The following is a 15,471-nucleotide window of genomic DNA, read 5'->3' on the forward strand; positions in this document are numbered from 1 at the left end:
GCCTCCAACTCAATCATCACGTTTGCAGACGACACTACAGTGGTAGGCTTGATTACCAACAATGATGAGACGGCCTACAGGGAGGAGGTGAGGGCCCTCGGAGTGTGGTGTCAGGAATATAACCACACTCAACGTCAACAAAACAAAGGAAATTATCGTGGACTTCAGGAAAGAGCAGAGGAAGCACACCCCTATCCACATCGATGGGACCGTAGTGGAGAGGGTATTACGTTTTAAGTTCCTCTGCGTACACATCACGGACAAACTGAATTGGTCCACCCACACAGACAGCATCATGAAGAAGGCGCAGCAGCGCCTCTTCAACCTCAGGAGGCTGAAGAAATTTGGCTTGTCACCAAAAGCACTCACAAACTTCTACAGATGCACAATCGAGAGCATCCTGTCGGACTGTATCACCGCCTGGTACGGCAACTGCTCCGCTCACAACCGTAAGGCTCTCCAGAGGGTAGTGAGGTCTGCACAATGCATCACCGGGGGCAAACTACCTGCCCTCCAGGACACCTACACCACCCGATGTCACAGGAAGGCCATAAAGATCATCAAGGACAACAACCACCTGAACCACTGCCTGTTCACCCCGCTATCATCCAGAAGGCGAGGTCAGTACAGGTGCATCAAAGCAGGGACCTGGAGACTGAAAAACAGCTTCTATCTCAAGGCCATCAGACTGTTAAACAGCCACCACTAACATTGAGTGGCTGCTGCCAACACACTGACTCAACTCCAGCCACATTAATAATGGGAATTGATGGAAATTGATGTAAAATATATCACTAGCCACTTTAAACAATGCTACTTAATATAATGTTTACATTACTCATCTCATATGTATATACTGTACTCTATATCATCTACTGCATCTTTATGTAATATATGTATCACTAGCCCCTTTAAACTATGCCACTTTGTTTACATACCCTACATTACTCATCTCATATGTATATACTGTACTCGATACCATCTACTGCATCTTGCCTATGCCGTTCTGTACCATCACTCATTCATATATCTTTATGTACATATTCTATGTACATAGAATATCCCTTTACACTTGTGTGTATAAGGTAGTAGTTTCGGAATTGTTAGGTTAGATTACTCGTTGGTTATTACTGCATTGTCGGAACTAGAAGCACAAGCATTTCGCTACACTCGCATTAACATAACCATGTGACAAATAAATGTGATTTGATTTGATTGGAATTCATGAACATGCACCTGTGGAGCAGTTGTTAAGACACTAACAGCTTGCAGACGGTATGCAATTAAGGTCACAGTTATGAAAACTTAGGACACTAAAGAGGTCTTTCTACTGACTCTGAAAAACACCAAAAGAAAGATGCCCATGGTCCCTGCTCATCTGCGTGAACGTACTTTAGACATGCTGCAAGGAGGCATGAGGACTGCAGATGTGGCCAGGTAAATAAATTGCAATGTCCGTACTGTGAGATGCCTAAGACTGCGCTACAGGGAGACAGGATGGACAGCTGATCATCTTTGCAGTGGCAGACCACATGTAACAATACCAGCACAGGATCGGTACATCCGAACATCACACCTGCGGGAAAGGCACAGGATGACAACAACAACTGCCCGAGTTACACCAGGAATGCATAATCCCTCCATCAGTGCTCAGACTGTCCGCAATAGGCTGAGAGAGGCCAGACTGAGGGCTTGTAGGCCTGTTGTAAGGCAGGTCCTCACCATACATCACCAGCAACAACGTTGCCTATGGGCACAAACCCACCGTCGCTGGACCAGACAAGACTGGTAAAAGGTGCTCTTCACTGACGAGTCACGGTTTTGTCTACCCATGGATGATGGTTGGATTCACGTTTATCGTCAAAGGAATGAGTGTTACACCGAGGCCTGTACTCTGGAGCGGGATCGATTTGGAGATGGAGGGTCTGTCATGGTCTGGGGCGGTGTGTCACAGCATCATCGGACTGAGCTTGTTGTCATTGCAGGCAATCTCAACGCTGTGCGTTACAGGGAAGACATTCTCCTCCCTCATGTGGTATCCTTCTTGCAGGCTCATGCTGACATGACCCTCCAGCATGACAATGCCACCAGCCATACTGCTTATTCTGTGCGTGATTACCTGCAAGACAGGAATGTCAGTTTCTGCCATGGCCAGTGAAGAGCCCGGATCTCAATCCCATTGAGCATGTCTGGGACCTGTTGGATCGGAGGGTGAGGGCTAGGGCCATTGCTCACAGAAATGTCCTGGACCTTGCAGGTGCCGTGGTGGAAGAGTGGGGTATCATCTCACAGCAAGAACTGGCAAATCTGGTGCAGTCCATGAGGAGGAGATGGCCGCCTCGCTTCTCGTTCCTAGGAAACTATGCAGTATTTTGTTTTTTATGTGTTATTTCTTATAATGTTACCCCAGAAAATCGTAGGTTTTATTAAATACAGTTGGGAGGAACTATTGGATATAATAGCAAAGTTAACTCACCAACATTACGAACAGGAATACGACTTTCCCGAAGCGGATCCTTGTGTTTGGCCTACCACCCAGGACATTGGATCGGATCCCAGCTGGCGACCCGAAATAACGGCACCGTAGAAGGGGCAGATGGAGCGGTCTTCTGGTCAGCCTCCGTAGACGGGCACATCACGCACCGCTCCCGAGCATACTACTCGCCAATGTCCAGTCTCTTGACAACAAGGTAGACGAAATCCGAGCAAGGGTAGCATTCCAGAGAGAGACTGTAACGTTCTTTGTTTCACGGAAACATGGCTCACTCAAGACACTCTATCTGAGTCGGTACAGCCACCTGGTTTCTTCACGCATCGTGCCGACAGAAACAAGCATCTCTCTGGTAAGAAGAAGGGCAGGGGTGTATGCCTTATGATTAACGAGACGTGGTGTGATCATAACGACATACAGGAACTCAAGTCTTTTTTTCACTTGACTAAGAATTCCACACAATCAAAAGCCGACCGCATTATCTACCAAGAGATTTCTCTTCGATCATAATCACAGTCATGTATATCCCCCTCAAGCAGACACATCGACGGCCCTGAAAGAACTTCATTGGACTCTTTGTAAACTGGAAATGACATATCCTGAGGCTGCATTTATTGTAGCTGGGGATTTTAACAAGGCTAATCAGAAAACAAGGCTCCCCAAATTCTATCAGCATATCGATTGTGCTGACTAGGGCTGCCAAAACACTAGATCACTGTTATTCTAACTTCCGTGACGCATATAAGGCCCTCCCCCACCCTCTCTTTGGAAAAGCTGACCACGACTCCATTCTGTTGCTCCCAGCCTATAAACAGAAACTAAAGCAGACTCCAAAGTGGAGTCGCAATTCAATGGCTCAGACACGAGAGGTATGTGGCAGGGTCTACAGTCAATCACGGACTACAAAAGAAAAACCAGGCCTCCCAGGTGGCACAGTGCGCGCTAACCAAGGTAGCCAGGTGTTTCCTCCAACACATTGGTGCGGCTGGCTTCCGGGTTGGAGGCATGCTGTGTTAAGAAGCAGTGCGGCTTGGTTGGGTTGGGTTGTGTTTTGGAGGACGCATGGCTTTCGACCTTCGCCTCTCCCGTACGGGAGTTGTAGCAATAAGACAAGATAGTAATTACTAACAATTGGATACCACGAAATTGGGGAGAGAAGGAGGTAAAAAAAAAAACTTTAAAAAGAACTGCCCCGTCGTAGACCATGATGCCTTGCTCCTAGACAGACTAAACAACTTTTTTGCTCGCTTTGAAGACAACACAGTGCCACTGACACGGCCCGCGATCAAAACCTGCATCTTGCCTATGCCGTTCGGGCATCACTCATTCATGTATTTTTATGTACATATTCGTATTCATTCCTTTACACTTGTGTGTATAAGGTAGTTGTTGTGAAATTGTTAGGTTATATTACTTGTTAGATATTACTGCATGGTCGGAACTAGAAGCACAAACATTAACGTTGATCATACAATAAAAAGCACTCTAATTAAACTCCTATTTCAACTATTCCTTTCTAAAGACTGTCAGGTTGCACCTATACTGTTGCGGTTCTCCTTTTCTTATATACAGTAAACGGATATGTTAACTCAGTCCAAGCAGAGATATTTGCATCCTCATGACAATGCACTTCTCTTTTTTCCCACCATGGCAATAGATTGAGTGTGCTGTTTTCGATTTCAAGTTCTTTCTGGTACTGCACGTTATATAAAATGTGTGATACATACATTGGTGGAAAAAGTACCGAATTGTCATACTTGAGTAAAAGTAAAGATTCCTTAATATAAAATGACTCTGTCACGGTTCATGAATCCACTGCCTCCCTCTCTCTTTCTCTTTCTCTTTCTCTCTCTCTCTCTCTCTCTCTCTCGCTCTCTCTCTCTCTCTCTCTCTCTCTCCCGTGTTTGTGTGGGCGTGGTTCCCAATCTCGGCCTGATTGTCTGTGCCAGCTGGAATCACTTATCTTCCCTTTATATGTTCTGTAACCAGTGTTTCTTGTTGTCAGATCGTTGTTACTTCTCTGAGGTTGTGTCGTGTGTCCGTGCTCATCTCTCACCGCCCTTGTGTGGATTATCTGCTGTGCTCCCTCCTACCCATCCGGACACACTCCCCTGGATTTCTCAGCACGCTATCATCGGAAGATGCGCCCTAGTCCCTGGGTCGGATTCTGTCTGAGTACAGTCTGTCTGTCCTGTTGCTGCTGTAAACTGTATTCATTAAACCATCGTTGCTTGCATCTTGCATCCGCCTCTGTATTGTCACAGAACGATCTGACCAGACCATGGATGCAGCGAGTTCAACGAGTCTGACCGAATTCATTTCCCGCAGTATCACGAGAATGGATCAACAAGAGGAGAACATCTCCAGCACAGGTCGGGCAGTACAAGCCCTTGCGACGCAGGTATCCCAGCTGACCCAACAATTACAACATCTGAGGGGTCTCGCTGCGCCACCTACACCGGCAGTTCAACCCGCCCCGCCAGAGCCGGATTCCCAGCTAGAGCCACGGCTACCGACACCAGAGGGTTATTCAGGTGATCCTGACTATTGCAGAGCTTTTCTTACGAGATGTTCCATGCAATTCTCGTTGCAGCCACGGACCTTCAACCGTGAACAGTCTAAGGTAGCATTCGTACTCACACTGCTATCAGGCAAAGCGGCTCTTTGGGGAACGGCGGTGTGGACGAACCAGGACCCATGCTGCACCTCTTTCCAGACACTCTCCGAGGAGATGAGAAGGGTCTTCGATCGGGCCGTGGCGGGTAGGGAGGCGGCCAGACTACTCGCTGACCTTCGCCAAGGAGACCGTTCAGTATCGGAATACTCCATCCAATTCCGCACTCTGGCCGCAGAGTGTCAGTGGAACGAGGAGGCGCAGTGGTACATGTTCCTGCATGGGCTGGAGGACCGGATCCAGAAGGAGATTTATGTTCTGGACCTTCCCAGGAATTTAAATGGACTAGTGGAACTAGCCTTGAGGGTCGACGCTCGTCTGAGTCGTATTGGCCGCCGAGCATGCCCTAACAGACCGTATAACGACACGGAGGGCTGGCATGCCAGCGGCGGGAACACGGCCAGTTCAGCCTCCGCTCACGAACCCATGCAGCTGGGGAGAGCTCGCCTCTCCCGGGAAGAGAGGGAGAGGCGGAGATCCCAAGGACTCTGTCTCTACTGTGGTAGAGCGGGCCACTTTATCCACTCCTGCCCGGTAAAAGATCAGGCCCGGTAGTAAGCATGAGGCTACTATCGGGTGGTGTCACCACAGAGAAGACCTCATCATCTACTCTCCTCCCGGTAAGACTAAGATGGGCCACACACACACACGACACCCAAGCCTTACTGGACTCAGGAGCAGAGGGTAATTTCATGGACTTCAAGCTCGCTCACAAACTCCAGATTCCTATCACCTCACTCTCGCACAAGATATCCGTCAACGCTCTCAATGGTCAAGAACTCCCCAACATTTCTCACACCACTGAACCTATCACACTCATCACTTCTGGCAATCACACTGAGACACTATCATTTCTACTCATGGACTCACCCCTTGCACCATTAGTTTTCGGCCACCCTTGGCTCACCCAACACAACCCCAGAGTTGACTGGGGTCATAACTCTATATCCATGTGGAGTAACAAGTGCCTTGAGTCCTGTTTGGTGTCTGCTTGTTCGTCTGTGTCTGATTCTGTGTTTCTAGAGGAGGCAGTGGATTTGTCTAACGTGCCCGTTGAATACCTCGACCTGAAGGAGGTGTTCAGTAAGTCCCGTGCTGCTTCTCTTCCTCCGCATCGTCCCTATGACTGTGCAATATAATTATTGCCAGGTGAGTCTCCGCCTAAAGGCAAGTTATATTCACTCTCTGTTCCTGAGAGGGAGGCTATGGAGAGATACATCTCTGATTCTCTGGCATCTGGATTCATTCGTCCTTCCTCTTCTCCAGCGGGGGCGGGGTTCTTCTTTGTGGGGAAGAAGGACGGTTCTCTGCGTCCTTGCATTGATTACCGTGGGTTGAATAACATCACAGTGAAGAATACCTATCCCTTACCGTTGATGTCCTCAGCCTTTGAAAGGTTACAGGGAGCATCCGTGTTCACTAAGTTGGATTTACGGAATGCATATCATTTGGTTCGCATAAGGGGGGGGGACGAATGGAAGACCGCGTTTAACACCCCCAGAGGGCACTTCGAATATTTGGTCATGCCTTTTGGGCTATCCAACTCCCCAGCGGTTTTCCAGGCACTCGTCAATGACGTGCTGAGAGATATGATTGATCAGTTCATATATGTTTACCTGGATGACATACTGATTTTTTTTCTTCTCTCCAGGAACACGTTCAGCACGTCAGACGAGTGCTTCAGAGGTTGTTGGAGAATGGACTTTTTGTCAAGGCGGAGAAATGCATTTTTCATGCACAATCCGTTCCATTCCTAGGTTACATCGTCTCGACTGAAGGTATTCGCATGGATCCTGACAAGGTTAAGGCTGTGGTGGATTGGCCAAGCCCAGATTCCCGTAAGGCCCTACAGAGGTTTCTGGGATTCGCCAATTTCTACCGGCGTTTCGTTCGCAACTTTAGCCAGATAGTCGCTCCTCTTACCGCCTTAACCTCCCCCAGAGTGACGTTCAGGTGGTCCGATACAGCCGAGGCTGCATTCGCCAAACTCAAGAGCCGCTTTGTTTCGGCTCCCATCCTCATAGCTCCCGATCCCTCGCGTCAGTTCGTGGTGGAGGTGGACGCTTCAGAGGTGGGGGTAGGTGCGGTACTTTCCCAACATTCCTCTTCTGACGACAAGATGCACCCTTGCGCGTTCCTTTCCCATCGGTTATCACCTGCGGAACGCAACTACGACATTGGCAACAGAGAGTTGTTGGCAGTGAAGTTAGCACTGGAAGAGTGGCGCCATTGGTTAGAGGGTTCGGGGGTACCTTTTATAGTTTGGACCGATCACAAAAATGTAGAATATATCAGAACCGCCAAGCGACTCAACTCCAGGCAGGCGCGGTGGGCACTCTTTTTCGGACGTTTTGACTTCTCTCTCTCGTATCGCCCGGGTTCCAAGAATGTCAAACCCGATTCCCTTTCTCGCATTTTTGACCATTCCGAACGCCCATCCACTCCCGAGTGCATCCTACCCGGGACCCTAGTGGTCTCCACACTCACATGGGAGGTTGAATCGAGGGTCAAAACGGCCTTAGAAGGGGTAACGCCTCCGCCCGGTTGCCCGCCTAATCGGTTGTTTGTGCCGGAGGGGTGTCGGTCCGATGTTATTCGGTGGGGGCATTGCTCCAACGTAGCGTGTCATCCAGGAGTCAGCCGCACTAGCTTTTTGGTTAAGCAACGCTTTTGGTGGCCACTGATGGCTCGTGACATTCACAGTTTTGTCTTGGCTTGCTCGGTTTGTGCCACTGGGAAGACTTCTAATCGACCCCCAGATGGGTTACTCCAACCGCTGTCGGTCCCTTCGAGACCCTGGTCCCACATCGCGCTAGATTTTGTTACCGCCCTCCCGCCCTCCCAGGGCAAGACGGTTGTTTTGACCGTGGTGGACCGGTTCTCGAAGGCGGCTCATTTTATTCCCTTGCCTAAATTACCATCTGCCAAGGAGACAGCGGTAACTGTCGTGGATCACGTCTTTCGCTTACATGGCCTGCCGATGGACGTAGTTTCTGACAGGGGGCCCCAATTTGTGTCCAAGTTTTGGCAAGAGTTTTGTAGGTTACTGGGAGCGAGTGTCAGCCTGTCTTCAGGGTTTCATCCCCAGAGCAACGGTCAAACGGAGAGGGCCAACCAAGATTTGGAGAGAGTGTTGCGATCTTTGGTTTCTAAGAATCCCTCTTCCTGGAGTCAACAACTCTCTATGGTTGAGTACGCTCACAATTCGTTGCCAGTGGCAGCCACGGGTCTCTCTCCGTTTGAGTGTAGTTTAGGTTACCAGCCACCTATCTTTCCCAGTACGGAGTCCGAGGTCACTGTTCCCTCCGCTCACGCTTTCATCCAGAGGTGCCGTCACGCATGGAGCAGAGCCCGTGAGACTCTTCTCCGGGTGGGGGCGCGCACCAAGGCTAAGGCCGATCGCCACCGGTCGAAGCCTCCGGTATACGTCGTTGGCCAAAGAGTGTGGCTTTCTACTAAGAACATTCCACTCCGATCCGTTTCGAACAAGCTTGCCCCCAAATTTATCGGCCCGTTCAAAGTCACCAGGATCATTAGTCCGGTGGCGGTCCGGCTCAAGCTTCCTCCGGCGTATAGGAGAATTCATCCTACCTTTCATGTGTCTAAAATAAAACCTGTGTTTCAGGCACGCATTAACCCGCCGGTCCCGGTTCCCCCGCCGCCACGACTTGTTGATGGGGAACCCACCTTTTCTGTCAATCGTATTTTGCACTCTAGAAGGAGGGGACGCGGATTCCAGTACCTGGTGGACTGGGAGGGTTACGGCCCGGAGGAGAGAAGTTGGGTACCTGCTAGGGACATTCTGGATCACTCCCTTATCGATGATTTCAATCGACAGGTAAATTCGCCTGGGAACGCCAAGAGGCGTTCCTAGGGGGGGGGGGGTATTGTCACGGTTCATGAATCCACTGCCTCTCTCTTTCTCTCTCTCTCTCGTGTTTGTGTGGGCGTGGTTCCCAATCTCGGCCTGATTGTCTGTGCCAGCTGGAATCACTTATCTTCCCTTTATATGTTCTGTAACCAGTGTTTCTTGTTGTCAGATCGTTGTTACTTCTCTGAGGTTGTGTCGTGTGTCCGTGCTCATCTCTCACCGCCCTTGTGTGGATTATCTGCTGTGCTCCCTCCTACCCATCCGGACACACTCCCCTGGATTTCTCAGCACGCTATCATCGGAAGATGCGCCCTAGTCCCTGGGTCAGATTCCGTCTGAGTACAGTCTGTCTGTCCTGTTGCTGCTGTAAACTGTATTCATTAAACCATCGTTGCTTGCATCCGCCTCTGTATTGTCACAGACTCAAGTGAGTCACCCAGCAAAATCCTACTTGAGTAAAAGTAGAAAGTATTTTGGTTTTAAATATACTTAAGTATCAAAAGTAAATGCAATTTCTAAAATGTATTTAGGTATCAAAAATAAAAGTATAACCATTTCAAATTCGTTATATTATGCAAACCAGACGGCCCGATTTTCTTGCTTTTTAAATGTACGGTTAGCCAGGGGCACACTCAGACATCATTTATAAACAAAGCATTTGTGTTTAGTGAGTCCGCCAGATTAGATGCAGTAGGGATGACCAGGGATTTTCTCTTTAAGCGCGTGACAATTTTCCTGTCCTGCTAAGCATTCAAAATGTAATGAGTACTTTTGGGTGTCATGGAAAATGTATGGAGTAGAAAATACAATATTTTCTTTAGGAATGTAGTGGAGTAAAAGTTGACAAAAATATAAATAGTAAACTACAGATACCTCAAAAAAATACATAAGTAGTACTTTAAAGTATTTTTACTTAAGTACTTTACACCACTGGGTACATATTAAAGGTGATGCAGACTTTCAACCTAAAATATTTTCCATTACAAATGCTCACCTTCAAATGCATCTATGTCCAACATTTTATTACACTTGCAACAATTTAGAAAGCTAAAAAGAACCGGATAAAAGTTATTTCATTGTTAGTACTCCATAAAAGTGATGTATATTTTCTCCCTCTAAAAAGGACATTTTAATGTTGATCACTGGCAGGAAGATGTGACATCACTGCAGTTAATGTTTTCCAAGCAAGGTTCAAGAGCAGGGCCCATAAATCAGAGGTGGATGACGACCTTAGAGAAGCACTGGACCAGTGAGGGCACCATAGATCCCACAGTACTTCACAGGTAATTGAGTATTGATTGCATTATAATCAGAATCCTAAAGTGTTCATCCTTTGTGCTATTTTCTAGTCAATTGTGCAACTTGATCCTTTGCATACAAACATAAAGAAGAATATGTGGTATAAGTCCTGAAATGTACCTCACCTATTGGAATCTACAAGCGCTCACCTGGTATTTCTAACACTAACTGGACCGAAGCTTAACATGCCTGCAACACAGAGAAGTACATAGGTATTTGAGCTATTAAATGGCAATGACAGAAAGGGGTGCCAATGACAGAATAACTAAATAAATTCACATTTTCAAGACAACCTTTGAGCTGCCTTTTAATCCTCAACAAAATTCAATTTTGCAATGAAGTCCGTGAAAATGAATTTCCATCACTTGCATTGCCTGTCCAAAGCATTCTAAATATGACATAGCTGTGAATGCCACCATGCATTCCTGCATGCTTGCTAAATATAAGCATGGCAAGTTGGCATAGCAGACCTGTGGCTCTGTGAAAATGGCCTTTCACCATCCCCTCAGGTGTCTCCACACTTCTATCTTGGCCTTTGTTCAAAAACAGCCTGTCACAAAATCGCCACAATACCATGAAAGAAATTATGCTGAATGCCTCAGTCATTCCAATCATATACTATTACTGATGGTTAAACTGTGGCAAACGCCTCTCAATAGTCTGCATGATAAACCATCGCTATGTGTGTCACTAGTCAGGTAATCTTTATTCAAGCTTCACCAGCGAAGAGCTTTGAAGGGAAAAAAGTGTTTATGTTTTCTACAATAAACACTTCAAACATGAACTTCATCCTCAGAAAATAACCCTAAACAAATATTTTTGTTGTTGTTGATTAACCTGATTCGCAACACATCTATGACATCAGAGGCTGGCTCTACTTTCTGGGCGTGTATTTCCACAGAAGCTGCAATGTGCCTGTTTAAAGGAACAGCGCAGAATAAGGAAGTAGGCCTACCACTGTTTTCATCAGAAATTCAACCTCAATGTTTGCATGAGGCTTGTACTGTTAACACTATTTAGCCTATCAAACATCAGATGCAATGAAACTGTCTGACTATTTGACTATTTTGGGAAGCCATTAGAAGAGAAGTCACTTTCAGAGGCTGGAGACTAGTTTGACGACCTTGATGTTTAATCAAGATGTTATTGCTCAGTATTTCAACTGAAGTACACATCCTTATTTTTTTTACATCCCAGATGACAAACAACATGCTTCAGACAGATGAGGCAAGACATGTTATATCTCTTCAACAATTAACTGTTGCAGTTTCCCCACACACACATGTTTATTAACAGAAGCTGTACATCCAAAATGTGGAACATTTCTGGACTTGAGGCTACAGCATTTTCATGGCAGAATGGTATTCGAACTGTTTGTATAATATAGAAAAATATATATATATATATATATATATGAGTCCCCAAAATAAAATTAATTGTAAAGTGCAAAAGTGTCTACCGTAGAATCACACACAATGATAAGAGCTGTCATTGTCTATTTGCATGGCTTGGTCTGAACAGAAAGCAGTAAGAAAGGGACTTCCAGGTATCGGACATTGTCCTCCCTGTGAGTTGGACAGGACATTTAGAGGTATGTTCCTCATGGAGCTTTGAGGGATCTCAGTCTCCAAACACTTGTTCAGCAGTTTGTCTGAAACCCACTGATCTGGGCTATTTTGTCCCAGGCTCTGTAAAGTCTGATAATCGACGTCACTCGGGGGAAGGCAGCATCCAGGGTCAGGCAGGCTGTGGTAACATGGATTCACATTATAAATCAGTGACTCGCTACTGTCCACATCCTGGAAACCCTTAAGTGGCAGTGGCACATCCATGAAGGCATCAGTTCCTCTCTCATTGTCCTTACCGACCGCCTCACTGAAGCTCTGATATCCAGCAACGACACTGATAACATTGTGAGGTTCGGACACATTGCTGTCATTAGAGCCATAGATCAGACTGGTGTCCTCTGCTGACGTGGTAGTCTCTGAATCATCACTGGCGCCATCACACGGGTGATATGAAAACTCGGTTTGCAAGAGGGGTGCACAGTTCGTGGACAAGTTAAGGTCTTGTTGACCACTACCAAGAAACAGCTGTGGATGGGCATTTTTCAACACTTCAGCCTCACCAGAATGGTAGGAGGAGTTACAAAAGAGCAGAGGCTGCTTAGGAAATGAGGATGTCTTGCTTGTTGTTAACTCTTGAATGGAGTTGAGGGGCACTGGGGGGGAGTCGGTAATATTGTTGTAACAAGACGACCCACAAGAGCCTCCAGACTCACTCATGAAATGAAGAGGATTGTAGTCAGATGAACACACACCAATGTCTCTATTTGGCTCAGGGCAAATCATTTGTGTACCATCATCTGTCATAGGAGGGGCTAAAAGCAATGACTGAGGATTCCCGTCCAAAGGAACAAGGCTGGGAAAGACTTTGCTCAGGGCCTCTTGAAGATGGCTAATGATCTGCACATTACTAGGCTCCGGGCTCATGGGACATGTGTGGGCATAACCCAGGGAAGATGATGAGTCAAGCTCTGAGCCACTACCTCTTCCACTGCTCCCATCTACTATCAAGGGGTTTGTCCTGTAGAGAAAAGACAAGCGGGCAACTTTCAGTGGATTAAAGCTTATTTTCATTGCAAGGACTTGACTGCCCACGCGAATAGGACTGAACCTGAAGACACCTTTTCATTTTGCTATGTTTATAGTGCATCTATAAGCTCACCATGTTTTTCCTTCAGTGTCCATTTTTGAAGAATCAACATAGATGGAGGATAAAGGTATTTTGGGAGGAGACAATACCTGTGGTGGAGAACAAACATCACTAAATGCAAATACACAAATGGAACGAATTACAGTATGAAAGTAATGAAGGTTTACAGTTTATTTAAATGTAGAATATTTAAGCAATAAGGCCTGAGGAGGTTTGGTAAATGGCCAATATACCACGGCTAAGGGCTGTTCTGTTCTGCACAACGCAACGCAGAGTGCCTGGACAAAGCCCGTAGCTGTGGTATATTGGCCATATAGCACAAACAGCTGAGGTGCTTTATTGCTATTCTAAACTAGTTACGAATGTAACTATTCTAAAATATATATTTTTAAATGTGTCATATGCATGGTATACGGTCTGATATACTATGGCTTTCAGACAATCAGCATTCAGGGCTCAAACCACCCAGTTTATAATTGGAGATAGAGCCTCACCTTAGGCACTCCTGGAACCATATACAAAAGGTCTGGGTTTGAACATTTAGGAATATTATCCCACCACTTGGTTTTGAGTCTGCAGAGGGGGGAAATAGAACGATTTGAAAGCCTATAGGGCCAATATGAAGCTGTATGATAACAAATGTTTGTGGAAACAGACATACTGTCACCTACAGACATGTCAGGACAACTTACCTAACACTGCACCAAAATAAAGCACTTGTGATGATGATAACAGCAATGCAACTGAAAACAATGACAATCTGGAGTACTTTCTGAGATGATGCAGCTGTGGAGCAGAGAAGAATATACAATGAGCTACAAGGTGAAAGTGAAATTAAGGTTTGAAAACCCATGGATGATAAATCTATTTTAGTCACTTACGGTTGGTGAATTCCAACTCTTCACTCCAGTCACTGAAATGGCCGCTCCTGTCAGTATAAGTTCTGACCTTCAGAGCATAAATGGTGTTTGGCTCCAAGTCTCTGCCAAGTAATTCATGGGAAGTTGTTGAGTCATTTTTGGACACCTGTCGGAACAAAGGAAAGGGCTAGAGGGAATGTTGTCATTGTGATGTGACAGCGAACGGGGGAATGCTGTATATCACCCTCCTTTACCTCATCTGTTTCTCCTTTCTTTCTGTAGCTCAATTCGGCAATCAAGTCCTTAGAAAACGGTGCATCATCAGGGTAGTTTGTCTTCCATTTGACCAGGAAATTCCCATTTTCTGTTGGTTTCACCTTTTGGATGGTGGGGGTTTTGGGTTTTACTGTATAGGACAATGACAGGGATGGTTTGACATATCAATCAATTAAAGAATGGTTTCATTTCATGCAATATTCTTTATAACAGTAATTAATTTTCAAATAGCAATCTGCATATGTAGATGCAACTCACTGCTGCATTTGATACAGAGGATTTTGGAATTTAGACGCTTCCCAGAATTCCAAAGTGTTGCATTAAACTCCTCCCCAATAATAAGGACCATTGGATCAATAGAGCATCCACATTTGAAAACATCATTGGACCTCTCCTTTTCCTTGAAAGTACAATCATTCTGGCCTCTGAGAAATAAGTTGAATAATAATGCAGATTTTAAATTAAATAGGACTTCTTGGTGAGATTAACATCGACAATAGAAAAACTTAAACAATCATAAACTTACATATTTTGCGAGCCCAATAATTCCAATGTCATGTTGTATTCAGCACACTTAGACTTGTCAGTTGTAAAATGACAAACCATACTTTTGTCATAATCGTTGAAGCATTGAAGATTTCTGTCACTCTTTGCTACAAGTAATTAACAAACAAAAAGCTTGTCAAATGTTAACCACGATCAGGCAAAAATACTGTGGTTAAATCTACTTACATGTTTATAGGCTATATACAAAAGACTGCTTACCATCATCAGCTATCAAAGTCCCAAAGTTTGTGAATATAATAATTAATAGAAACATTGTTGCTGAATACTTTAGAGTAAACCACACAGTATAATTAAATCTGAAATCAGAAAGAGAAAATGTTTCATATTAGTGTTTAAATTCCTGCACATTAAAATAGGCTACATGTAGGCTAAATGTGAAGAAGTGACTATTAATTCAGTAATACGGTTTTTGTGGGTCTGCAGTTGTTGCTTTTGTTAATAGACCCAACTTTCCCACTAGATTCCCTTGATTACATAGAGATATAGCAAATCGAAAGTCACTCACCCACACAATGATATATTATAATTTTGAGGAAGTACTCATTCCTTTAAAATAACTAACAAAAAACAATGAATCTATTATACAGTATATAGTCTTCATACGATCTACGAGTCATTTGTCACTTTACACAAATAGAAAGAGCTGCTGTTTTGACAACTACGAATTGCTTACTGGAAATGACAAATCCAATAGGACACACCTTTCATGGGAAATTCG

At 45.4% G+C, this 15,471-nt stretch overlaps 1 protein-coding gene across 1 annotated transcript; it reads right to left on the reverse strand.

The window, feature by feature from the left end:
* Positions 1-11,022: 11,022 nt before the first annotated feature.
* Positions 11,023-15,426, reverse strand: LOC109892250 (uncharacterized). Its single transcript, XM_031827388.1, has 10 exons — positions 15,259-15,426; positions 14,952-15,049; positions 14,713-14,839; positions 14,445-14,611; positions 14,165-14,316; positions 13,932-14,076; positions 13,743-13,836; positions 13,545-13,623; positions 13,063-13,139; positions 11,023-12,921 (listed from the first exon to the last, which is right to left on the reverse strand). Exons 2-10 carry the CDS (start codon positions 15,004-15,006, stop codon positions 11,802-11,804), a joined length of 2,016 nt encoding a protein of 671 aa, XP_031683248.1. The 5' UTR covers positions 15,007-15,049; positions 15,259-15,426; the 3' UTR covers positions 11,023-11,801.
* Between the last annotated feature and the right edge of the window lie 45 nt (positions 15,427-15,471).

Source organism: Oncorhynchus kisutch, linkage group LG6, assembly GCF_002021735.2.
Source record: "Oncorhynchus kisutch isolate 150728-3 linkage group LG6, Okis_V2, whole genome shotgun sequence".
Lineage (NCBI taxonomy): Eukaryota > Metazoa > Chordata > Actinopteri > Salmoniformes > Salmonidae > Oncorhynchus > Oncorhynchus kisutch.

Coding starts and splice junctions, on each gene's coding strand:
- LOC109892250 (XM_031827388.1), bottom strand. CDS start 15,006: ATGTTTCTATTAATTATTATATTCACAAACTTTGGGACTTTGATAGCT. Junction 14,317..14,444: donor CCTCTGTATCAAATGCAGCA/GTGAGTTGCATC, acceptor TGTCCTATACAG/TAAAACCCAAAACCCCCACC. Junction 13,140..13,544: donor TGGTTCCAGGAGTGCCTAAG/GTGAGGCTCTAT, acceptor TCTCCACCACAG/GTATTGTCTCCTCCCAAAAT.